This window comes from Pongo abelii, chromosome 17 (genome assembly GCF_028885655.2).
Source record: "Pongo abelii isolate AG06213 chromosome 17, NHGRI_mPonAbe1-v2.0_pri, whole genome shotgun sequence".
Lineage (NCBI taxonomy): Eukaryota > Metazoa > Chordata > Mammalia > Primates > Hominidae > Pongo > Pongo abelii.
Window position 1 is genome coordinate 47,544,846 of NC_072002.2, and position 27,626 is coordinate 47,572,471.

Sequence of the window (27,626 nt, forward strand, 5' to 3'; positions counted from 1 at the left end):
AAACAATATGCTTCTGAAAGACCAATGGGTGAAGGAAGAAATTAAGAATAAAATTGAAAAATTCACTGAAACAAATAAAAATAGAAACATATATCAACATTTATAGGGCACAGCAAAAGCAGTTTTAACAGCCAAGTTTATAGTACTAAATGCATACACTACATAGAAAGATTTGAAATAAAAACGTAATGATCTCAAGGAACTAACACAGCAAGAGCAAAACAAACCCAAAGTTAGAAGGAAATAAATAATAAAGATGAAAGCAGAAATAAATGAAACTGAGACTAAAAATACAGTACAAAAAATCAATGGAACAAAAAGTTGATGTTTTGAGAAAATAAAATTGAGAAACAGCTAGACTAAGAAAAAAAGAGAGAAGACATAAATGAATACAATCAGAAACAAAATGGAAACATCACAATAGATACAACAGAAATAAAAAGGATCATTAGAAACTTCAATGAACAGTTACACACTAATAAATTTGAAAACCTAGAGGAGGGAGGAGCCAAGATGGCCGAATAGGAACAGCTCCGGTCTACAGCTCCCAGCGTGAGCGACGCAGAAGACGGGTGATTTCTGCATTTCCATCTGAGGTACCATGTTCATCTCACTAGGGAGTGCCAGACAGTGGGTGCAGGTCAGTGGGTGAGTGCACCGTGCGCCAGCCAAAGCAGGGGCAAGGCATTGCCTCACTCAGGAAGCGCAAGGGATCAGGGAGTTCCCTTTCCAGGGGTGACAGACGGCACCTGGACCTGAATACTGTGCTTTTCCGATGGGCTTAGGAAACGGTGCACCAGGAGATTATAGCCCACACCTGGCTCAGAGGGTCCTACGCCCACGGAGTCTCACTGATTGCTAGCACAGCAGTCTGAGATCAAACAGCAAGTCGGCAGCGAGGCTGGGGGAGGGGTGCCCGCCATTGCCCAGGCTCCCTTAGGTAAACAAAGCAGCTGGGAAGCTTAAACTGGGTGGAGCCCACCACAGCTCAAGGAGGCCTGCCTGCCTCTGTAGGCTCCACCTCTGGGGGCAGGGCACAGACAAACAAAAAGACAGCAGTAACCTCTGCAGACTTAAATGTCCCTGTCTGACAGCTTTGAGGAGAGCAGTGGTTCTCCCAGCACGCAGCTGGAGATCTGAGAACGGGCAGACTGCCTCCTCAAGTGGGTCCCTGACCCCTGACCCCCAAGCAGCCTAACTGGGAGGCACCCCCCAGCAGGGGCAGACTGACACCTCACACGGCCGGCCGGGTACTCCAACAGACCTGCAGCTGAGGGTCCTGTCTGTTAGAAGGAAAACTAACAGAAAGGACATCCACACCAAAAACCCATCTGTACATCACCATCATCAAAGACCAAAAGTAGATAAAACCACAAAGATGGGGAAAAAACAGAGCAGAAAAACTGGAAACTCTAAAAAGCAGAGTACCTCTCCTCCTCCAAAGGAACGCAGTTCCTCACCAGCAATGGAACAAAGCTGGACGGAGAATGACTTTGACGAGCTGAGAGAAGAAGGCTTCAGATGATCAAATTAATCTGAGCTACGGGAGCGTATTCAAACCAAAGGCAAAGAAATTGAAAACTTTGAAAAAGATTTAGAAGAATGTATAATTAGAATAACAAATACAGAGAAGTGCTTAAAGGAGCTGATGGAGCTGAAAACCAAGGCTCGAGAACTACGTGAAGAATGCAGAAGCCTCAGGAGCCGATGCGATCAAATGGAAGAAAGGGTATCAGCCCTGGAAGATGAAATGAATGAAATGAAGCGAGAGGGGAAGTTCAGAGAAAAAAGAATAAAAAGAAACGAGCAAAGCCTCCAAGAAATGTGGGACTATGTGAAAAGACCAAATCTACATCTGATTGGTGTACCTGAAAGTGACGGGGTGAATGGAAACAAGTTGGAAAACACTCTGCAGGATATTATCCAGGAGAACTTCCCCAATCTAGCAAGGCAGGCCAACATTCAGATTCAGGAAATACAGAGAACGCCACAAAGATACTCCTCGAGAAGAGCAACTCCAAGACACATAATTGTCAGATTCACCAAAGTTGAAATGAAGGAAAAAATGTTAAGGGCAGCCAGAGAGAAAGGTCGGGTTACCCTCAAAGGGAAGCCTATCAGACTAACAGCGGATCTCTTGGCAGAAACCCTACAAGCCAGAAGAGAGTGGGGGCCAATATTCAACATTCTTAAAGAAAAGAATTTTCAACCCAGAATTTCATATCCAGCCAAACTAAGCTTCATAAGTGAAGGAGAAATAAAATACTTCACAGACAAGCAAATGCTGAGAGATTTTGTCACCACCAGGCCCGCCCTAAAAGAGCTCCTGAAGGAAGCGCTAAACATGGAAAGGCACAACTGGTACCAGCCACTGCAAAATCATGCCAAAATGTAAAGACCATCAAGACTAGGAAGAGACTGCATCAACTAATGAGCAAAATAACCAGCTAACATCATAATGACAGGATCAAATTCACACACAACAATATTAACTTTAAATGTAAATGGACTAAATGCTCCAATTAAAAGACACAGACTGGCAAATTGGATAAAGACTCAAGACCCATCAGTGTGCTGTATTCAGGAAACCCATCTCACATGCAGAGACACACATAGGCTCAAAATAAAAGGATGGAGGAAGATCTACCAAGCAAATGGAAAACAAAAAAATGCAGGGGTTGCAATCCTAGTCTCTGATAAAACAGACTTTAAACCAACAAAGATCAAAAGAGACAAAGAAGGCCATTACATAATGGTAAAGGGATCAATTCAACAAGAAGAGCTAACTATCCTAAATATATATGCACCCAATACAGGAGCACCCAGATTCATAAAGCAAGTCCTGAGTGACCTACAAAGAGACTTAGACTCCCACACATTAATAATGGGAGACTTTAACACCCCACCGTCAACATTAGACAGATCAATGAGACAGAAAGTCAACAAGGATACCCAGGAATTGAACTCAGCTCTGCACCAAGTGGACCTAATAGACATCTACAGAACTCTCCACCCCAAATCAACAGAATATACATTTTTTTCAGCACCACACCACACCTATTCCAAAATTGACCACATACTTGGAAGTAAAACTCTCCTCAATAAATGTAAAAGAACAGAAATTATAACAAACTATCTCTCAGATCACAGTGCAATCAAGCTAGAACTCAGGATTAAGAATCTCACTCAAAACTGCTCAACTACATGGAAACTGAACAACCTGCTCCTGAATGACTACTGGGTACATAACGAAATGAAGGCAGAAATAAAGATGTTCTCTGAAACCAACGAGAACCAAGACACAACATACCAGAATCTCTGGGATGCATTCAAAGCAGTGTGTAGAGGGAAATTTATAGCACTAAATGCCCATAAAAGAGAAAGCAGGAAAGATCCAAAATTGACACCCTAACATCACAATTAAAAGAACTAGAAAAGCAAGAGCAAACACATTCAAAAGCTAGCAGAAGGCAAGAAATAACTAAAATCAGAGCAGAACTGAAGGAAATAGAGACACAAAAAACCCTTCAAAAAATTAATGAATCCAGGAGCTGGTTTTTTGAAAGGATCAACAAAATTGATAGACCACTAGCAAGATTAATAAAGAAAAAAAGAGAGAAGAATCAAATAGATGCAATAAAAATTGATAAAGGGGATATCACCACCGATCCCACAGAAATACAAACTACCATCAGAGAATACTACAAACACCTCTATGCAAATAAACTAGAAAATCTAGAAGAAATGGATAAATTCCTCAACACATACACCCTCCCAAGACTAAACCAGGAAGAGTTGAATCTCTGAATAGACCAATAACAGGAGCTGAAATTGTGGCAATAATCAATAGCTTACCAACCAAAAAAAGTCCAGGACCAGATGGGTTCACAGCCGAATTCTACCAGAGGTACAAGGAGGAACTGGTACCATTCCTTCTGAAACTATTCCAATCAATAGAAAAAGAGGGAATCCTCCCTAATTCATTTTTTGAGGCCAGCATCATCCTGATACCAAAGCCGGGCAGAGACACAACCCAAAAAGAGAATTTTAGACCAATATCCTTGATGAACATTGATGCAAAAATCCTCAATAAAATACTGGCAAACAGAATCCAGCAGCACATCAAAAAGCTTATCCACAATGATCAAGTGGGCTTCATCCCTGGGATGCAAGGCTGGTTCAATATACGCAAATCAATAAATGTAATCCAGCATATAAACAGAACCAAAGACAAAAACCACATGATTATCTCAATAGATGCAGAAAAGGCCTTTGACAAAATTCAACAACTCTTCATGCTAAAAACTCTCAATAAATTAGGTATTGATGGGACGTATCTCAAAATAATAAGAGCTATCTATGACAAACCCACAGCCAATATCATACTGAATGGGCAAAAACTGGAAGCATTCCCTTTGAAAACTGGCACAAGACAGGGATGCCCTCTCTCACCACTTCTATTCAACATAGTGTTGGAAGTTCTGGCCAGGGCAATTAGGCAGGAGAAGGAAATAAAGGGTATTCAATTAGGAAAAGAGGAAGTCAAATTGTCCCTGTCTGCAGACGACATGATTGTATATCTAGAAAACCCCATTATCTCAGCCCAAAATCTCCTTAAGCTGATAAGCAACTTCACCAAAGTCTCAGGATACAAAATCAATGTACAAAAATCACAAGCATTCTTATACACCAATAACAGACAAACAGAGAGCCAAATCATGAGTAAACTCCCATTCACAATTGCTTCAAAGAGAATAAAATACCTAGGAATCCAACTTACAAGGGATGTGAAGGACCTCTTCAAGGAGACCTACAAACCACTGCTCAAGGAAATAAAAGAGGATACAAACAAATGGAAGAACATTCCATGCTCATGGGTAGGAAGAATCAATATCGTGAAAATGGCCATACTTCCCAAGGTAATTTACAGATTCAATGCCATCCCCATCAAGCTACCAATGACTTTCTTCACAGAATTGGAAAAAACTACTTTAAAGTTCATATGGAACCAAAAAAGAGCCTGCATCGCCAAGTCAATCCTAAGCCAAAAGAACAAAGCTGGAGGCATCACGCTACCTGACTTCAAACTATATAAGGCTACAGTAACCAAAACAGCATGGTACTGGTACCAAAACAGAGATATAGATCAACGGAACAGAACAGAGCCATCAGAAATAATGCCACATATCTACAACTATCTGATCTTTGACAAACCTGAGAAAAACAAGAAATGGGGAAAGGATTCCCTATTTAATAAATGGTGCTGGGAAAACTGGCTAGCCATATGGAGAAAGCTGAAACTGGATCCCTTCCTTACACCTTATACAAAAATCAATTCAAGATGGATTAAAGACTTAAATGTTAGACCTAAAACCATAAAAACCCTAGAAGAAAACCTAGGCATTACCATTCAGGACATAGGCATGGGCAAGGACTTCATGTCTAAAACACCAAAAGCAATGGCAACAAAAGCCAAAATTGACAAATGGGATCTCATTAAATTAAAGAGCTTCTGCACAGCAAAAGAAACTACCATCAGAGTGAACAGGCAACCTACAAAATGGGAGAAAATTTTCGCAACCTACTCATCTGACAAAGGGCTAATATCCAGAATCTACAATGAACTCCAACAAATTTACAAGAAAAAAAACAAAGAACCCCATCAAAAAGTGGGCAAAGGACATGAACAGACACTTCTCAAAAGAAGACATTTATGCAGCCAAAAAACACATGAAAAAATGCTCACCATCACTGGCCATCAGAGAAATGCAAATCAAAACCACAATGAGATACCATCTCACACCAGTTAGAATGGCAATCATTAAAAAGTCAGGAAACAACAGGTGCTGGAGAGGATGTGGAGAAATAGGAACACTTTTACACTGTTGGTGGGACTGTAAACTAGTTCAACCCTTGTGGGAGTCAGTGTGGTGATTCCTCAGGGATCTAGAACTAGAAATTCCATTTGACCCAGCCATCCCATTACTGGGTATATACCCAAAGGACTATAAATCATGCTGCTGTAAAGACACATGCACACGTATGTTTATTGCGGCATTATTCACAATAGCAAAGACTTGGAACCAACCCAAATGTCCAACAATGATAGACTGGATTAAGAAAATGTGGCACATATACACCATGGAATAGTATGCAGCCATAAAAAATGATGAGTTCATGTCCTTTGTAGGGACATGGATGAAATTGGAAATCATCATTCTCAGTAAACTATCGCAAGAACAAAAAACCAAACACTGCATATTCTCACTCATAAGTGGGAATTGAACAATGAGAACACATGGACACAGGAAGGGGAACATCACACTTCGGGGACTGTTGCAGGGTGGGGGGAGGGGGGAGGGATAGCATTGGGAGATATACCTAATGCTAGATGACGAGTTAGTGGGTGCAGCGCACCAGCATGGCACATGTATACATATGTAACTAAACTGCACATTGCGCACATGTACCATAAAACCTAAGGTATAATAATAATAATAAACCTAGAGGAAATGGATACATACAATCTACCAGGATTGAATCAAGAAGAAATAGAAAACGTAAGCAGGCCAATAACAAGTAACAAGATTGAATCAGTTCTAAAAAGTATTCCAACAGAGAAAAGTTCAGGACTAGATGTCTTCACTGCCGAATTCTACTAACCTTTAAAGCAGAATTGAAACAATTTCTTCTGAAACTATTTCACAAAATTAAGGCAGAGAAAATTCTTCCTAGGTCATTCTATGAGGCCAGCATAACCTCAATATCAAATACAGATGAGGAAAACAAAAAATTAAAACTGCAGGCAAATATGTACGAAAATAGAGGCAAAAACTTAAACAAAACACTAGCGAACTGAATCCAACAACACATCAAAAAGATATTACACCATAATCAAGTGAAATTTATCCAGGAATGAAAGTATGGTTCAACACATGTAAATTAATAAATGTGATACATACATCAGCAGAAGAAAGGACAAAAAGCATATGGTTATCTTAATAGATGCAGAAAAAGCATTTGATAAAATTCAACATCTCTTCATGATAAAACCTCATAATAAATTAGGTACAGAAGGAAAATGTTTCAACACAATAAGGTCCATATATGACAAACCCACAACTAAGATCATATTGAGTGGGGAAAAGCTAAAAGTCTTTCCCCTAGGAACTAGAACAAGACAAGCATGCCCACTCTTACCAATCTCATTCAATATACCACTAGAAGTCCTAGTCAGAGCTACTGGGCAAGAAAAACAAACAAAGGCATCCAAACTGAAAAGGAGAAAATCAAATTGACCCTCTTTGCAGATTATATGATCGTGTGTGTGTGTGTGTGTGTGTGTGTGTGTGTAGAGAGAGAGACTCTACCAAAAAAAATTGTAGAACTGATAAATTCCTTAAAGTTGTGAGATACAAAGTCAATATGAAAATTCAGTAGCATTTTTACACATGAACAATGAACTAGCTGAAAAAAATAAGATGGCCATCCTAATTATAATAGCTATAAAAAATAAAAATAAAATACTGAAGAATAAATTTAACTAATGAAGTGAAATACTTTTACAAGGAAATCTATGAAACATTGATAAAAGAAATGGAAGTGGATACAAACAAAGTGGAAAAACATCCAATGCTCATGGATTGGAAAAATTAATATTGTTAAAATTAATATTGTTAAAAATTGATAAACAATTAATATAGTTAAAATAGTATGTTAACCATACTACTCAAATCAATCTACAGATTCAATGAAATTCCTATAAAAATACCAAATATGTTCTTAATAGAAAAAGAAAAAATCATCTTAAAATGTGTATGGAACCCCAAAAGACTTCAAATTACCAAAGCATTCCTAAGCAAAAAGATCAAAGCTGTAGACATTATACTACCAGACTTCAAAATTCACTACAAAGCTGTGTTCAAAGATAGCATGGTACTGGCATAAAAACAACAGCATGGTACTGGCATAAAAACAGTCACATAGACCAGTTAAACAGAACAGAAAATCCAGAAATTAATTCACATATCTACAGCCAACTGATTTTTGACAAAGGCACCAAGAACCTACATTGGGAAAGGACAGTTTATTCAATAAATGGTGCTAGGAAAACTGGATATCCACCTGCAGAAGAATGAAACTAGACCCTCTATACAAAAATCAGCTCCAAATGGGTCAAAGACCTAACTGTAAGACCCCAAACTACAAAACTACTAGGAGAAAACATAGGATAAATGCTTCAGAACATTGGCTCAAGAAAAGATATTATTCCTAAGACCTCAAAAGCACAGACAACAAAAACAAAAATAAACAAATTACATTATATTTAACTAAAAACCTTCTGCACAGCAAAGGGAACAGTCAACAGAGTGAAAATACCACCTAAAGAACAAGAGAAAATATTTATAATATTTTCATCCAACAGGGGATTAATATCCAGAATACACAAGGAACTAAAACATCTCAACAGAAAAAAAAAAAAAATCTGATTTAAAAATGGGCAAATGATCTGAACAGATATTTTTCAAAAAAAAATCATACAAATTGCTAACAAATACAAGAAAAAAAGTTCAACATTACTAATTACTGGATAAATGCAAATCAAAACCACAACTGTATCATCAAACTCCAGTTAGGATGGATAGTATAAAAATATGAAAAAATAACAAATGCTGGTGAGATGTGGAAAAAAGAGAATTCATATACTGTTGGTAGGAATTAAAATTAGTAAAGACACTATGGACAGCAGGACAGAGGTTCCTCAAAAAACTGCAAATAGGAGTACTATATCATCCTGCAATCCCACTATTGTTTATTTATCCAAAGGAAATTCATATATTGAAGAGACATCTGTATCCCCATGTTTTTTTTTGTGGCACTATTCACAATAGCCAAGATGTGGAATCAAATTAGGTGTCCAACAACAGATAAATGGATAACAAAAAGTGGTATATATACACAATGGAATATTATTGAGCCATAAGAAAGAATGAAATCCTATCATTTGCAGAAACATGGATGGAACTGGAGGACATTATGTTAAGTGAAGTAACTCAGGAATAGAAAGTTAAATACTACATAATCTCATTCATATGTGAAAACTAACCAAAATTGATCTCACAAAAGTAAAAAGAACAGAGAATACTGAAAAGTGGGGTGGGTTGGAGGAAGTAGGACACAGATATTTTTTAAAGGATACTAAATGATGGCTAGATAGAAGGAATAAGTTCTCGTGTTCCATACTACTGTAGGATCACTATGGTTAAGAATAATATACATTTTCAAATAGCTAGAAAGATGATATTGAATATTTTCATCACAAAGAAATGATAAATGTTCGAGATGATGGATATGTTAATTACCTTAATCTGATCACTATATTCTACATGTATGGCAATATCACTATGTACCCAATAAATATCTACAATTATTATATGTCAATTTAAAAAATAAAATTAAAAATAACAGAAAAGGGGGCACTCTATTTTGGGCTGGCAAAGCAATTACAGTAGAGTTACATCAAACTTGCATTGAATCTATAAGTTCCATTTTATGGTATCAAAAAAATTTAGAAAAATAAATAATCCAGTGCAACATCTCTTTCATAAGTGAGTACCTCAGATAAATGAAGCAATATGTTCGAAGAATTAAATGTAGTTTGTGACAGCCACGGGGAAAATATATGAAAGATGACAAAGGTTTTGAGTCAATTAGAAAAATTAAAATACACAGTTAAGTGGCCAAGTAAGTGGATGATGATATCTTCATTGATATCCTCAAAGAAGAAAAAATTAACTGACCAATATACAGAAATATATTGATATTATTTAAAAAATTATAAACATCTACAATATTATTGTATATGCTAAACCATAGAATCATATGCCTTGCATTTTAATTTCTTCTATGCATGTTTACTTTGCTTACTCACTTATCTCATAGAAGATATGATTAACCCATTCAACACCCATTAGGAGAGACATAGGTCATTTGAACAGCTGGATTCAATGTGGGAAAAACACCCCAATCTTTCAGTACAGAAACACTTACACATCCGAAATTCAGATATCACAAAGGAAAGTATTCACTGACGATAATGCTAGCAACAGATGTTGGAAATGGTGTACAGACTGTATATTTTCTAGGTATTTTTTTTTTTTTTTTGCTCGTAAGTCTTTAATAAGAAAATAGCAAAGACAGGAGACACGTATGTGTGTAAGATGGATGAAAGCAGCCTGTTGAAGTGGCCCTGCAGGTGCAGTAAAGTGGGGTGGACTTTGCAAGTCTGATATGGTTTGGCTTTGTGTCCATACCCAAATCACACTTTGAATTGTAATAATCCCCACATGTCAAGGGCGGGACCAGGTGGAGATAATTGAATCATGAGGCAGTTCCCCCATGCTAGTCTCATGATAGTGAGTAAGTTCTCATGTGATTTGATGGTTTTATAAGGGGCTTCCCCATTTGCTTGGCTCTCATTCCTGCCACCCTGTGAAGAGGTGCCTTCTGCCGTAATTGTAAGTTTACTGAGGCCTCCCCAACCATGCAGAACTGAGTCAATTAAACCTCTTTTCTTTATAAATTACTAAGTCTCAGGTATTTCTTCATAGCAGTGTGAGAATGGACTAATACAAAGCCTCTACCACAAATGGCAGAGAGCTGCTATCCAATACGTCTCTCACTTAGGCGTGGGTTTGAAGCATGTGAGCAATTATTTCTGCAGAAATGTAGTCTACAAATTTCCAGGTACTCTAGAATTCAACAACTCATAGGCCTACTAGAGGTACTTTCTATTCTCACATTACATAAGGTAGACGAACACCTCTCAGAATCCCTTCTTCCTACTATAGGCAGACATTATTATGTGTTAGATATATAGGATAAAGATGAACTGAGCACCACACTCCTGGTGCTCCAAGTAGTTTATGGTTGATAATAGCAAAAAGTAGAAACAATTGTGGATTAGCTACATTGAGCCCTCATCCTCTTCTATTCAAGCTGAGCCTTTGGAGAGAGGTGGTTTTCTTCTCATTTATAAGAAGTGAGTTTTTGAAAAGACTGTTAATCCTTAAATTAAAATCTAATTATCAAGAGGAAATCGATACAATTCAGGCAAACTACTCTTTTTTTCATCATGAGTAACAGGAACACAAAGATACACAACCTTGAACTTTCTTCTCACTTCTGCTATTTTATCTTCCATTTCATCTGTCTTGTGTTTGGTTATGTGGAAAAGAGTACCGACGCGATAAGCCTCCTTATAGATGTTCTTGAGATGCTTATCATTCTTTAACTTCATTGTTGTCAAATATTTTATTTCAGATTCATATTCTGATTTTTTCCTTATACTGTAAAAGTAAAGCAAAAATTAATATTATTGAGTATATAGTGAGACAAACATTCAGTAATAGTAAAAAAGAATAAGATCATATTTTATGTTGTCAAAAATACAAAATTGCTGGATAATTAGCTAAAACTTGAAGACAGAACATGTGTCCTAGGACTCCATTTATTCTGCTGCTTCTGATGGTTACCCCTAATTGTCAGGCTGTTTCCAATTTCAGAAGCATAAGAGCATCAATAAGAAAGGCTTGGGGAATCCGGGTGCTTGCCTTTTTGAACATTCAAAATCCCTTCTATACTCCTTTCCATTTCAATTTGTGACTTCCATAAAGGTGTTTTTACTAGAGAATATGTTCAATGGAAAAGCCTAAACAAAAACCAAAGCATATAAAAGAGCAAAGTTTCTCAACTTCGATATTATTGACATTTGTGGTGGCACAATTCTTTTTGTAGGTGGGATGTCCTGTGCATTGTAAGATATTTTGCAGCATCTCCCACTAGATGCCAGTAGCACTGTCTCAGTTGTAGCAGCCAAAAATGTCTCCAGCCACTGCCAAAAATCCCCTAAAGGTACAAAATCATCCCTGTTGAGAACCACTTGAATAAAGCAATGGTTCTCAACACTAACTCCACATTATAATAACCTGCAAAGCATTTAATAAAACTTTGTGTTTCTAAAAATTCTGGATGGATTAGTAGGCTTATAATAACATACAATCAATCTGGGGTAAAGCTCCAGCGTCACTATTTTTAAGCACTCCATGTGATTCTAACATGCAATCAGAAAGCAAACTATAGATATTAACTGGAGCAGTATCTAAACCTTGCATATACATAAAAATCACAGGGAGAGCTTTGAAAGTCACAGATTCCCAGGCTTCACTCTCAGAATGTGGTTCAGTAGATGCAGGATGGGTCTGAGAATAGGTGCCAGGTTGATGACACTTGGTTGCAGACCACAGTTCATTCAAGTAGCACTGCTCAAGAGGTTGGGATGAATACACATGATTAGCTTTCACTTAACAGAACACAGAGAAGATTGAATTAATGTGGCCAAATCAGCTGATGATGAGCTGCATTGATCCTTCATTTTCACCTATTCCAAAATAGGATGAAAGAATGATGTAGAAATAAGAATAAACATACATTCGGGGCAAGCAGGAGACATAGCTAGGCTCACAAACAAGGTAGACTAGAAATGGGGTCGAAAATCAAAGCATAAGTAGAGGAGAAGAAGCATAAAACTAGCTGAAGGTGTTGCACCAGATGAGCGACCAGTGCAAGGTTCACTGACTCATGGCAGGGCTTTGCATGAGCTGTGCTTGATGTGAAAGGATCATTCACTGACTGGGGCTAAAGATACATAGAGAGCAAGGAGCAAAGGCATTGAGGAGAACAGATCCTGAGACCAATAACTCAACCATGCTGCCTATTGAATCAGTAATTGCAATAATGTTATCCTCCATATCATCTTTGCATGATCACTGGGAATCAGAAAAGAAGACCACAAATGGAAGAATTTAAAGATTGGTTAATTGGGACCAAGTAGGGTGAGGTAGAAGCAATGACATAATTTCAATTGGAAAGAGATAAACAAGAAGATACGTGTGTATGAGAGAAAGAGAGGGGTGTATGTGTATGTATGTGAGTGTGTTGTGTGTGTGTGTGTGTATGTGAGAGAGACAGAGAGACAAAGTCAGAGAGAGAAAAGAGACCTGCTTATTTAGAATGGGAGGCCTCAAAAAAGACACCAAAACATTAAGAAATATCTTGTTTCCAAAGACCTAGCAATCAGAGTGTGAACCCAAAGCACTTTAGGTGATATTGATTTTATGAAACATTCTGACAAAGAACTTAAAATAAGTATATTTAAAATGCTCAAAGATCTAAGTAATCACTAATTTTGTAAAAGGAAAAGAAATTTTGACACACGGCAGAAATTAGACAAAAATAGATAGATGGGGAAGACAACAAATTTTAAGGAATAATGAAAAGAAATATGGACAGAAATAATTAAAATAGTTTTGAAATAGAACCAAAAAACTCCAAACTGAGAAGAGTCAGAGTTTTGGATAAATAGGTAGGAATGAAGTACTAAGGTATTTACTCAAACAGCACAAAAAATATGGGGGGGTTGTGTGTGTGTGCAAGCACACACAATATATATGTGTGGCACGTTTGTGTCTATACGTAGTATATGTATACTTTTGAGTCTATGTGTACTTATGTTTGTGTACACATGCATATTTGTGTTTGTGGATACTTTTTGTGTTTACTGTGTGCATGTGTGTTAATCTTTGTGTATGTATGTGTATATATGTTGTGCATGTTTATACATGTATTTGTTTTGTGGAAAACACAGTCCATGCATTAAACGGAGTGGGACGAATATGTCGTATGTGTTTGAGTATGTGTTAAGCGACATTCCATTTGATTTGCAGAAGGAACAATAATAAGATACGTTGTGTAAAGACTAGAGAAATTTTCTATACTACCTATGAAGAAGATTAGTTTAAAAATGCGAGAAATTTCTAGACTTGAGAAAAAAATAGGACCACAGACCAGATAACAAAATTAGTTGTGAGTACTGAACATTATAAAAATAAAAAATCTACAGCTAAAGATATAGTGATGAAACAGTAGAATATTAAAGATACTTATTAAGGACATACAAAGTGATGTAATAAATGCCAAGAGAAAATTATTATCTTCAAATCTAAGCCAAAATAAATGTGAAGCTATAGTTCCATACATTGCCAAATTATTATTCAAGATTGATGAGCTAAATTGACATAGCTGAAGAAAATTTACCAGAAAGCCTTTTTTTTTTAATTTTTATTTTTTATACTTTAACTTCTAGGGTACATGTGCACAATGTGCAGGTTTGTTACATATATATACATGTGCCATGTTGGTGTGCTGCACTCATTAACTCATCATTTACATTAGGTATATCACCTAATGCTATCCCTCCCCCCTCCCCAACCCCAAAACAGGCCCTGGTGTGTGATGTTCCCCTTCCTGTGTCAAGTGTTCTCATTGTTCAATTCCCACCTGTGAGTGAGAACATGCAGTGTTTGGTTTTTTGTCCTTGCGATAGTTTGCTGAGAATGATGGTTTCCAGCTTCATCCATGTCCCTACAAAGGACATGAACTCATCCTTTTTTATGGCTGCATAGTATTCCACGGTGTATATGTGCCACATTTTCTTAATCCAGTCTACTATTGATGGACATTTGGGTTGGTTCCAAGTCTTTGCTATTGTGAATAGTGCCGCAATAAACATATGTGTGCATGTGTCTTTATAGCAGCATGATTTATAGTCCTTTAGGTATATATCCAGTAATGGGATGGCTGGGTCAAATGGTATTTCTAGTTCTAGATCCTTGAGGAATCGCCACACTGTCTTCCACAAGGGTTGAACTAGTTTACAGTCCCACCAACAGTGTAAAAGTGTTCCTATTTCTCCACATCCTCCCCAGCACCTGTTGTTTCCTGACTTTTTAATGATCTCCATTCTAACTGGTGTGAGATGGTATCACATTGTGGTTTTGATTTGCATTTCTCTGATGGCCAGTGATGATGAACATTTTTTCATGCGTCTGTTGGCTGCATAAATGTCTTCTTTTGAGAAGTGTCTGTTCATATACTTTGCCCACTTTTTGATGGGGTTGTTTGTTTTTTTCTCGTAAATTTGTTTGAGTTCTTTGTAGATTCTGGATATTAGCCCTTTGTCAGATGAGTAGATTGCAAAAATTTTCTTCCATTCTGTAGGTTGCCTGTTCACTCTGATGGTAGTTTCTTTTGCTGTACAGAAGCTCTTTAGTTTAATTACATCCCAGTTGTCTATTTTGGCTTTTGTTGCCATTGCTTTTGGTGTTTTAGACATGAAGTCCTTGCCCATGCCTATGTCCTGAATGGTATTGCCTATGTTTTCTTCTAGGGTTTTTATGGTTTTAGGTCTAACATTTAAGTCTTTTATCCATCTTGAATTAATTTTTGTATAAGGTGTAAGGAAGGGATCCAGTTTCAGCTTTCTACCTATGGGTAGCCAGTTTCCCCAGCACCATTTACTAAATAGGGAATCCTTTCCCCATTTCTTGTTTTTGTCAGGTTTGTCAAAGATCAGATGGTTGTAGATGTGTGGTATTATTTCTGAGGGCTCTGCTCTGTTCCATTGGTCTATATCTCTGTTTTGGTACCAGTACCATGCTGTTTTGGTTACTGTAGCCTTGTAGTATAGTTTGAAGTCAGGTAGCGTGACACCTCCAGCCTTGTTCTTTTGGCTTAGGATTGACTTGGCAATGTGGGCTCTTTTTTGGTTCCATATGAACTTTAAAGTAGTTTTTTCCAATTCTGTGAAGAAAGTCATTGGTAGCTTGATGGGGATGGCATTGAATCTATAAATTACCTTGGGCAGTATGGCCATTTTCACGACATTGATTCTTCCTATCCATGAGCATGGAATGTTCTTCCATTTGTTTGTGTCCTCTTTTATTTCATTGAGCAGTGGTTTGTAGTTCTCCTTGAAGAGGTCCTTCACATCCCTTGTAAGTTGGATTCCTAGGTACTTTATTCTCTTTGAAGCAATTGTGAATGGGAGTTCACTCATGACTTGGCTGTCTCTTTATTAAAATAACTATTAAAGAATCATTTTAGCCACTGGAAAGTGAGCAAAAAGGATAAACAAGAAGATATAAAAACAAAAATGAATGAGAAATGTCAGCAAATGTATGTATTGATTGTGAAAAATTATTATTTAAAAGTGAAACCAAGGCACCATATAACTATTTAAAAAATAGGACAAGTGTAAAGATGTTCAATAGTAATTTATTTTTTGCAAAAATATATGTAATGCTCAGGAGGATAGTAGAAAAACTAAATAATTCCAGATTAATTTAAAATGTCTAGAATTATCTAAACATGTTTTAAAACTAGTGTCACTAATTAGGCTTATCATAATACACATGTCTAAAGTACACCTACTAATATCATCAGATTATGTTTAAAAAATAAGATTCACTGCTGCCCAAAAAATAAAGACTGGGGACTAAACCACTCAAAAATTTGAAAATAAACATTAGTGCAGCAACAGTAATATCACAAAATATAATTTAATGAGAAAATCATGAGAAAGAAACAAGGTAAAAGTAGATATTAAAAGAAAACAATTCAACAAGAAATGAAATACTTATTTACTTCAATATCTCTGACTATATATTTTCAAAATATGTAATAAAAAACGCAGAATTATAAGAAACAATTCACAAATCAACTATCAGACTCCTATCAGAACATCATAGGACAGGAAATAGAATAGATAGGTAGCAGGTGTATATAGCAAAACTATACCCGCAAAATTTCAGTACGAAAACCCAACAAGGATCATCAAATTGAATAATCTTACTTAGTGCTAAACTGAAAAAATTACACACACAGACATAGCTACAAACAAAATTATGAAATTTCAGAACTCTTAAATAAGAAGAGAAAATTATAAAGTTCCCAGAGAGAAAAGACAAATTATTTACAAAGAAATTATATCCAAAATGTCATCAGATGTCCTACCAAGCAAAACTGAATAAGAAAACAATAAAAAATACCTTCAAATTAAGGAGAAAAATTGACATTGGATCCAGAATATGACACTGAGAAAAGCCTGGTTGAGTGGATTCAATAGAGAATTAACTGTGAGTTCACAGAAATAGACGTGTTTATTTTTTAAAGTTTTGCTACAAAAAAGAATAGAAAGAGATGAGTTACAGGACTAAGGTTTATTCTGTGTTTTCACACTTTATAAAATGAGCAATATTATGTAAAGCTCATGTGCTGCTAAAGATGAATAATGATTCATGGAAAAAAGGATATACTCGTATTGTGTACCAGTAAGCTGGTAAGAGATTGAGATAATTCTCATTCATTATATCTATACTCCCTATGAAGAGGATGCTTAGTTTAAAATGAGGATAATATGGGTATTAGGAGTCAAAAGAGGGAGAAGATACAAAATAGTCATCAGAAAAGTGGAGCTGTCTAGAAATTTCTTGGTCATGCTGAATATCACTTGAGATTTATGGTCACAGAATTTAAGTTCTACTCAGAAGTAAATTTATTGTGCTGCTAATGAAGCTTAAACATGAGGGCCTTTAATTGGCCGCAGCCCCTTCCAAAGTCCTTTGAGTGTCTCCCTAGCAGTGTTTTCACATGGTCATATGTTTTTATAAAGTTTGTAGAAACAAGATATTTTAATCAAAATTGATGAAGATCATTCTCTCTTTCTAATATAAGGTCTCCTCTGTCAAGTGGTATTCAAGTGACTGTGGGCATTCTGTATTCATAATATTGTTTTCTTTTATCTACTGCCCCCATATACTATAATCTCTAGGGCCCACCAAACCAGGATCCACCCTGTGAGGCTACTTAGCACACTTGTGTTTTATTTTAGCCACATTCAGCTGCTAGGAAAAGTTCAATGAAGAAAGCTGCTGGTTTAGGTAGCGATAGGGCTTTTCAAGTCATAAAAATTCAGTCTTGAATGTTATTTAAATATGTGCTTATTTTGATCCAATGTAACTAGGTTCTGTAAGAAGGGAAAGAAGGAAAATAAGGTGGGATATATAAATGTAGTAAGGATGATAGATTGGTCATCATAGTGTCAAAAATTTGTTGGGTGCTAGTAGAGTAAGTTAGAAAAAGAGGTGTTGGTTATCTGAGAGTGGATACTTAAAACTGAGACCAGGAAATAACTCAATACTTGGAAATGACAAAAACAGAGTAAAACTATAAGAGAAGGTGGTTGGTGTAGGATGGGAGAAAAGACTGTTGAAAATGAGAAAGCTAATGGATTGAAAGTCTAAGTTCTTGCATGGACTGTATCACCCAAATTCATATTTCAATGCCTCTGCAGAGGTAGAAAGTAGGAATAGAAAGTATAATTTATTTTTAGTATTTAACTCCTGGAAAAAAAACTCTAAAATGGGCTAACATGTCGGGGAGTAGTTAATTTTAGATTACGTATGTATCATTTTAATGCATTATTTGTATACTTTTATCTTTTAATGTCTGAAAAAAATTAAAAACCAAAAGTAAAATCATTTAAAACATTGATGCAAAAGTTTGTTGTGCAATGCTGGAAAAAGAAGAATTTGACACTTCTGTGAAGCAACTCAAATTAATAGACTGGTAAAACATAGCTAAATGGGTATGAAAAACACAGTACCCTGTGGATTCATTCTAGGTATTCCAGGCTATTTAACAACTTCAGTAATATTCAAATTGCTATCTCTACAAATAAATCACCACACTGTTACTTCTTAAAAAACAAACTTCATAAAATATGCCAGTATATCTCTATATTGTTCAATAGCTTTTTTGCTCATTTCCCTCAATTACCAACCCCATCTTTGGCTCACTGCAGTTACAATGGCATTGTCTTGCTTAAGATACAGTTGAACACTAGAAATAGATATTTAGAATATTTTACAGAGCTTGAATGTAAGAAAATGACTATATAGAAATTCATACCACACAGTTAATTTCAAGCAAACTAAATCTAAGTTAATCAATTTCAAATCATTTTAAACAAGCTCATTTTCCTTGACTTAGGTTTTTGAACCCTGTCTATCATGTGAATAAGTCAAGTAAAATTGTTTGCTCAAGTCAAATGTCCCAAATGTAAAGGGTCTATTTCTAATGGATGCTCATTGGTTTGAAAGACAAAGTTATCAAATTATAAACTGTTTCTGCAAGGTAAACAATCATATCATCATCGTTGTCACAAAAAGGTCTAGTAAATATTTGTATGTATAGGATAACTGAACAAAGTCTGTTAACAAATATGGCATCTGTGTTTTAATGTTGGCATTCTGAAGGTAAACTATATATGAACAGTATATCATATATTGCAGTAATTATGTAATTTATTTAAATAGTGTAAAAGTCTGGAAATGACATCAAATGTTGAGATAGTTTTCTAGTGGAATCTTAGTGTACATAACAGTTCCAATATGAGGATGTTTCATGGGGATATTCACTAGACTTATGAAATCAGTGATTTGCTTTTTAACCATTAAATTATGTTTGGACTTAAGGAAAAAGAGAAACTGGGACTAAGGGGAAGGTGATTCAGATAAGTGGTAGAGTTAAAAAAGATAACAAATAAAGGAGAGAGTAAGAAGAACAGAGCTTTCTGAGATAAACAATGGATATAGTCAAATGTAGAGATAGAGAATTAAGTTAAACCACAAGCTTTTGATTTTTTTTGAAGTAGGTTTTGTGTCCAAAATCTTCTGTAGCATGTCAGAAATAAGAATCAAGACTTAGCTAACGGAAGAGAAGAGGCTGTGTTGCTAAGTGGAAAGAACATAAATGTTGGAGTTAAGTAGACCTGTATTCAAATCCTGATTGCTCCTTATGTAATTGGGGAGGATGGTTTCATACTCAATTTCCTTATCTGTAAGATTAATTTAATAATACCTATCATCAAAGTTGTAATCAAGATTAAATAAATTGAGGGTAATATATACATACTGCTTACCTGCACTGAATAACACAAATGATTCAATAGACAGTTTTTGTTAATTAAAATAGTATATAAAGACTGCATGACTCTTTATAGTGTTCTCTGCTTTAGTGAGATGACACACAATGAGAGGGAAAAAATATAAGAAAAATAATTATTAGTCTTGCTTTGGAACAGAAAGAGACACAAGTGGATGTGACATCAGAATATATAGCACAGAGAATAGGAGGACAGAGATACTGAAGCAAAGGAAGAACTAAGAATAAATTTTTATATTTGGCTATCATTCATTCATTATGTCATTTATTCAGCACCTATTGAGAAACACCCACACACACAGATACATACAATGAAGGCAATTAAGCAGCTCAGGCCAGACAGGAAGCAACAAATAAGCAAACTGGCAGTAAGTATACATAGTGTGGAAAGTGCTAAAAGGGAAGTATGGAACCAAGGAAAGTTAGTTAAATGGATACTTATTGAGCATTGATTATATGTCAACAGCTGTGCTAGGTGACTGAGATATGAAGATAAATGGAAACAAGTTTATACTCTCATGAAGAAAACAGGAAACAAAAAACAGATTCTAGTGCGATAGTAAGTACAATAATGGAAGAGGCACTTAACACTGTTTTGGTTTGTAGACAAGGGAAGATAAGTTACCAATAGGACAAGCTTCTGGCAACAGTTAATGTCTGAGCTATTATATGAAGGGTGAATTAATCAGATTTAAAAACGTGCTGAAGAAGAAGAGGAAGAGAAGGAAGAGGAGGAGCAGGTGGAAGGAGGAGGAAGAAAAAGTAAATTCCTATCAGAAGAATATTGGAGACCAAACTGAAGCTGAAAACAATATGAGTTCAGATGCATAAGCATTTTAATAGGCTAGAACATAAGGATTGCTAGGGTTTGGAGATAGTTTGTTTGTCACTGTTAAAACCCATGTTGACATCTGATCCCCAATGTGACAGTATTATGGGGTGGGGTCTAGCAGGAAGAGTTTCAATCATGGCAGCAAATCCCTCATGAATGGCTTTGTGCTGTTCTCACTATACTGAGCTCTTGCTTTGGTGAGATCGGATTAGTTTTTATGGGAATTAATTAGTTCCCATGAGAGTGGGTTGTTATAAAACCAGGATGCCTCTCAAGTTTTGTGTCTTTGTACCTGTTTGCTTCCCTTTGACCCTCTCCAGCATGTTCTGATGCAGCACGAAAGCCCTAGCCAGGATGGGGTCATGCCCTTGAACTTCCAAGCCTGCAGAACCATGAACTCAATAAACCTCTTTTCTTTATAAATTACCCAGCTTCAGGTAATTTATTTAAAACAGACTCAGATCATGGGAGGAATACTAAGAGATGAGTTTGAAGTTGGGCAGGTGACAGTTTACAGTGTCCAATCTGTCAGTCTGGAAGCATGGACTTTATCCAATAGCTGGTAGGGAGCCTATGAAATGTTTTTAAGCTGCTGAAAGAAAATAGTGTTCCCATCATGAGACAGTAAGGGCCTGGTTTATTTTATTGGTAATTGAAATAGAGAAAAAGAAAAGTACCCATTGGAGAGATATTTAAAGAAGTTGGTAAGATGCTGGAGTGAGCCAGGAGAGAGGGATATAGAATGATGCCCAAAACAGGTAACTTGGTGGATAACAGTGCAGGATTTAAGTTAGGGGAGAGAGTAGATACTCCAAATGATACTGTTGGTAGAGCTAGAGAATGTTGAGTGAGATTAAAGAGTCAAAAAATGTACAGTACGTGTAAAAATAAGGGGACCAGGCAAAATTTCTGGGACAGGAGATGGAGCAAGGGTTTACATGGGCTGAGATTAGTACTCTAAACTAATCAGGGACAGCAGAGACATATCAGCTGCTCTAGGACTCCTGAAAAGAACAGCTTCACAGAGTTAAAGGAAGAACCAGAAGAATCAAGAGAATAGCATCCTGAATCTCAAAAAGGGATAGCATCAAAGAGGGCATAGACACAAATACTTGGGTAACATGTAGAAAGAAAGAGAGAAAAAAAACCGGCCTACCACAGGACTGAAAAATGACCTCATGGATTCAGGAAGAAAGGTCTTTTTTTGCACTTAAGTAAGATAAATTTTGGTAGCATGGGATTTAAGAAGCTGGACTGCTTTATGTCAATAAATGATTAATAGTGAAGGAAATATTTCTAATAATCTGGCAAACATTGCTAACTCTGTGTAATTTTTAATAAGAGTAAAAGGGAACTATTGAGTGATTTGCTATAAGTACAAATAGGATGAAAGCAAATCTTTCATTTTATATTGGAGGAGGATTAATGATGTCTATAGTTTAAAAAGATAAGGAAGGAAAAAAGATAGTGAATAAAGATGTCAAAAATGGAAGTGATACAAGTAAAACTATGTCTTGAACAGGGCAGAAGAGGTTGAGACCAACAGCACAGATGGACACCTTGGCCTTGAACAAAAAGTATTATTTATTCCTTGGAATCTAAAGAGGAAGGATGAAGATGCTGTCCCTATAGAATACATTTGTTTGACAAAAAGCATGCCATGCCTTTAATTTCTCCTTCCAATTTGAGTAAACTATGGTTTAAATAAATTAAAGTTCTGTTTCTGAGTTTATGTTGGGTGGGATTTATGCTGCTGTTTGAAGCTGAAAATCTATGTTCTAAAAATTATAGATCATCTGCCATTATCTTTTTGAATACTGCTTTCCCCATTCTTTCCTTTATTTCTCCTTCTATTTTCCACAACTTGAATATTTCTTCCAGATTTTCTCTCTTTTTCTCTCTGTGCTGTATTCTGGGTTCTATTTTTAGGTACACTAATGAATTTCCCCCAGCTCTTTCTACTATTCAATTAATAGAATCTTCAGTAGAAATGAATCCAGTTTTAATTTTTACAAGTTTTGGTGGATTCTTTTTCAACTGCCTGCACTTTTTGGATAGCATTCTATTAGTTTGTTTTGTTCCCATTAACTATTTAAAACTTAGATAGAATAAATCTCATAATTGTACAATCTGAGTTCTATTTAATTCTTTATTTGAAATTTTTGCTGATAAAATAAGAATCTTATCATTGTTTCTGATAACTCCAATTCATGTTGGAATTTTCCTTATGTGCTTTATAATTTTGTAAGTTCATTTTTAAAAGCCTTACTTTTTGTGTGAGACTCTTGTATGGCCTCAGTCTAGGGTTTATTCCTCCAGAGACTATTTGAGCAGAGCAGGATAACTTTTCTATGATAATTTCTTGGTTGGGGCCTTCTAAAAACACTTCGATAGTGTAAATTAAAACATCAAACCATTGTGAAAAGAGGCCAGACTGGGAATGTTCTCACTTCCTTTTCTTTCACCCAGGTCCCAGATGTAGACAGATACTTTCTTGCTTTGGCCTTTGCTCATGCATGGGTAGATTTTTTTCTATTCACTTAAGTGCCCTTACTTTATCCAACTCCTTCACTTGCACAGATCCATGGCCCATGACCTATTATTTGAAGCCATTAAAATTTAATTCCCTTGTTTACCAAGTTCAACAAGGCTATTCTTCCACCCATATTTTCAGGGCAGCTAAACATCAGTTGGGAATTCAGCCTGCAGTTGTTCAATTACTTTCAATGCATTGAACCCTGAGGATTTCCTTTACTTGCCTGTAAGCCCAGCTCTTCATTTAAAAGATGTGAGCCCTGTGTATGCCCCATTTATAAGTGTTCTGTAGCAAAAAACTTTTCATGTTCTCCATTGTCCATATTGCACAAAATGTAAATTCTCATTACTTCTCTGCCTACACTCTCTTTTTAGACATCTCAAACTGTCCCATTGTTTAATTTTATGACTCCAAATTTGTCTTTGGGATCCTCCTTATCACTGGGCTGTAAACCAATGTATCTAATTGTTACTTCTCATTACCATTTCAAGAGCTCATAAGAATCTGAAATTTAATATGGCCTAAGGAGACATATCTTCTCTTCCCAAATCCTCTTCATACCATCTATAAGCTCTTGTTATTTTAGCAAATAGCCAACCAGTTTTTCCTTCACGTCTTATATCCCACCTACCAAAAGGTCGAGTTAGCATCCCTTCCAAAATATATCTGAATGTCCTACCATTTATACTGTAAAAGCCTTTATCTATATATCTTAATTATTATAATTTTTTTGAATTACCAAAAAAAGCCTTCCATCTTAAATGCACCAAAGTCCATCCATCACTAAGCAGCCCAAGTGATCTCTCTAAAATGTAAGATTATGAAAATGCCTTAATCATGTGCCTCTATCATTAGTACACTTACAAGCTTTTAGTATATGAGCCCTGTCTGCCTTACCAACATTTGTCTCTGTGAATTACCCCTCTCATACAATTTTCTAGCAACACCGGCCTCCATTCTCTTTTCAGAGCACAAAGAATTTTTATCTGTCTCAAAGCTTCCTCTTATACTTGGAATTCTCTTCCTCAGACCTGCTTGACTGACATGTCTTCATTCAGGTCTCAATTCCAATGTTAGTTTCTCAGAGAGGTGACACTGAATATCCTTGCTAAAGCAGAGTCCTCAACCCTGCCCTGGCCTGTCATTCTCTACCACATTATTCAATTTTATTGTCCTCACAAGAGTACCAATGACTACATTTTTAATTATATATTCATTAGTCAACATGTTTATTATTATTTTCCTATACAACAATGTAAATTTAAACATTGTCATGAGCACCTCAAACAGTGTCAGACACAAAGCAGGTGTTCAAGACACACAAACACACTCACACACCTGCTTTTTAAGTCTGTTTTCTTTAAATATAAATATATTTAGTCCTAAGTATAAACTTACAATATTAGTTTATTAATCATAGTTATAATGTTATTAAATTGCTGTTTGAAAATATTTTAAATGAAATACAAATAAAGATATATGAAGCTATTTCTCAGATAAAGTACTAAAAGATAAAAATTATTAATCTCTATATTATTTTATGTATTTTATACAATGTAACAAGTTACACATAGTATACTACAAATGAATATTTTCTACTGAAAATATTGTATAGCACATAACGTACATCAACAATGTTTCAGACACTAGGTTAGTCCTTGAGGATCCAAAAATGGGGGAAATGATGACATAGGCCCTAGGTGCAAGCAATTACAAGGTGGTGGGTTTGTAACCGTAAAAAAAAGGCTGTGCATTTTATCTTTCTAATTTTATATGTAAAAACATCACAAGGCCATATTACTTCAAAGAGAAAAAAATTAACAAATGTAATATCTTCATAGAAAGCAGGGTAAAGGAAACCACAGAATTAAGTTTTTTTGCTTGTTTGGTTTTTAATCCCAGGTAATGATAGTCACTAATAGCTAAAATGAGCTGCAGTGCAGAAGCTCCTGCTAGCTCCTTTCTTGCATTTCTTACTGTACTTATTAGGCTACTGTATTAGTCCGTTTTCACACTTCTATAAAGAACTACCTGAGACTGGGTAATATATGAAGAAATGAGGCTTAATGGACTCACAGTTCTTCAGGCTTAACAGGAAACATGACTAGGAGGCCTCTGGAAACTTACAATCATAGCGGAAGGCAAAGGGGAGGCAAGCACATATTAGCACGGCTGAACAGGAGAGAGAGAGAGTGAAGGAGGAAATGACACACACTTTCAAAGAATCAGATCTCCTGAGAATTCACTCACTATCACGAGAAAAGAAAGGGGAAGTCTGCCCCCATGATTCAGTCACCCCCCCCACAATCAGTCCCTCTCCCAACATGTGGGGATTCAAGATGAGATTTGGGTGGGGACTTAGAGCCAAGCCATATCAGCTACTGAAAAACATAACTTCCATAATAATTATGTATTTTCTTAGGGGCTCATTGAAGGCAGGAAGTTTTCCACATATATATTGTAACTTTAGAACCTACCATAATGTCTGCATACAATATGAATTCAATAAATGATTAATAAGTGATTGAACACATTTTAGTTGGACTGAATTAACAATTTATGTAATTTAATATTTGTTTTAAAAGTAACATTTTATTGAAGTAGAACTTTTATACAGAAGAGAGTACAAATCAGAGTATAATTCAATGAATTTTTAATGTGAATACACCAGTACCATCCTCATTCAGAAAAAAAAATACATATATATATATATTACACATGGCCAGCAGAATCCCAGGAGTGTGCTCTCTCAGTCACTACCACCCAATAGGAACTGCTATCCTGACTCCTATGACCATTTTGCCTGCTTCTGAACAAGATCAATAGTATATACAGCCATTTTGTCTACTTTTACTCAATATTATGTTTCTAAGATTCATTCATGTTGTTGTGTGTAGCTGAAATCTGTTTATTCTCACTGCTGCAGAGTATTCCTTTGTATGACTATGTTATATCTTACCTATTCATTCTACTCGTTCATGATTACTATACATTTGTTTATCCTCTTTTGTGAAGTGACTGTTCAGTTCTGCAGATTTTTGTTTGATTATTTGCTTTTTCTATAATTTTTAATTATTTTTGTTATTTTATATTTACCATTATATTATATATTTATTATTTTATTATTTACTAATTTTTCTTCACCAATTTTTTTGGTTTATAAATTTATCTTCTCAGATATAGCTATAACAAATATATTTTATCAGTCTGGTTTACCTTTTCTCTGTCTTAATGGAATGTTTATTCATCAGTTTTTTTCTCTATGATGGTATTTATTTTCCTGTTTAAGAAAACTTTACCTGACTCATATTTATTGATATTTTTCTATGTTTTCTTAGAATTTTGTATTGTTCAAACTTTCACATTTACAACTACGTTCCAAAAAAATAGACTATTGTTTATTAGATAGGTAGAGGTAAGACTTTTTTTGTTGTTGTTTTTTCATAAGGCTATTAGGCCATTTATTCTTTGCTGCACTACAGTGGCACACTTGTCACAAATCTGGTGAATGTATACGTATAGGTCTGATTTTGGACTTTCTACTCACTTCCACTGGTCTATCTTTTTACCCTAGCACAAGTAATGAGTCATTTTACATATTGAACTCTATTGTTAATTTTGAAAAATGGTATTATAATTTCTGAAGCCTAGTTCTAAAACATTGTTAAATATTTTCTCCTTCTTTAATTTTCCATATACATTTTAATATCAGGGTTTTTTTTGGTTTTTTTTTTTTGAGACACAGTCTTGCTCTGTCGCCCAGGCTGGAGTGTAGTGGCACGAGCCCGGCTCACTGCGAGCTCCGCCTCCTGGGTTCACGCCATTCTCCTGCCTCAGCCTCCCAAGTAGCTGGGACTACAGGCGCCCACCACCACGCCCAGCTAATTTTTTGTATTATTGGTAGAGACGGGGTTTCACCATGTTAGCCAGGATGGTGATCCGCCTGATCTCGTGATCCACCCACCTTGGCCTCCCAAAGTGCTGGGATTACAGGCGTGAGCCACCGAGCCCGGCCTGCATGAGTGAGTGTTCCAGCTCATGGCCAAGGTATGTCCCCGTCTATTGATTTACATCTTCTTTAATTTGCTTCAACAATATTATGTCGTCTTCTGGGTAGTATTATCAGACACCTTCTTGCTAGATTCATTTCGTGGATTTGATGTTTCAAAATTATATTGTAAGAGATATCTTTTAAATTTTATTTTTAACTGATTGCTGTTGCTATCTACTGATATTTCTGTTTTCTAGCTATCTCAACCTTGAACAACACCACAGAGTTTAATGGTTATATAATCTTTTTCACATTTAAATATTCCAAAGGGCTATTTGTCCCCATAAATAGTCATTTTAAAATTA

At 35.9% G+C, this 27,626-nt stretch overlaps 1 protein-coding gene across 7 annotated transcripts in view; it reads right to left on the minus strand.

Moving 5' to 3' along the window:
- CCDC178 (coiled-coil domain containing 178) overlaps positions 1–27,626 on the minus strand; it is a 516,828-nt gene that overhangs the window by 307,072 nt on the left and 182,130 nt on the right. For all 7 annotated transcript variants that reach the window (XM_054537776.2, XM_054537781.2, XM_054537780.2 and 4 more), the window contains one exon: positions 11,165–11,348. In XM_054537776.2, coding sequence (XP_054393751.1) covers positions 11,165–11,348 — 184 coding nt within the window. The remainder of the gene's footprint in view (positions 1–11,164; positions 11,349–27,626) is intronic.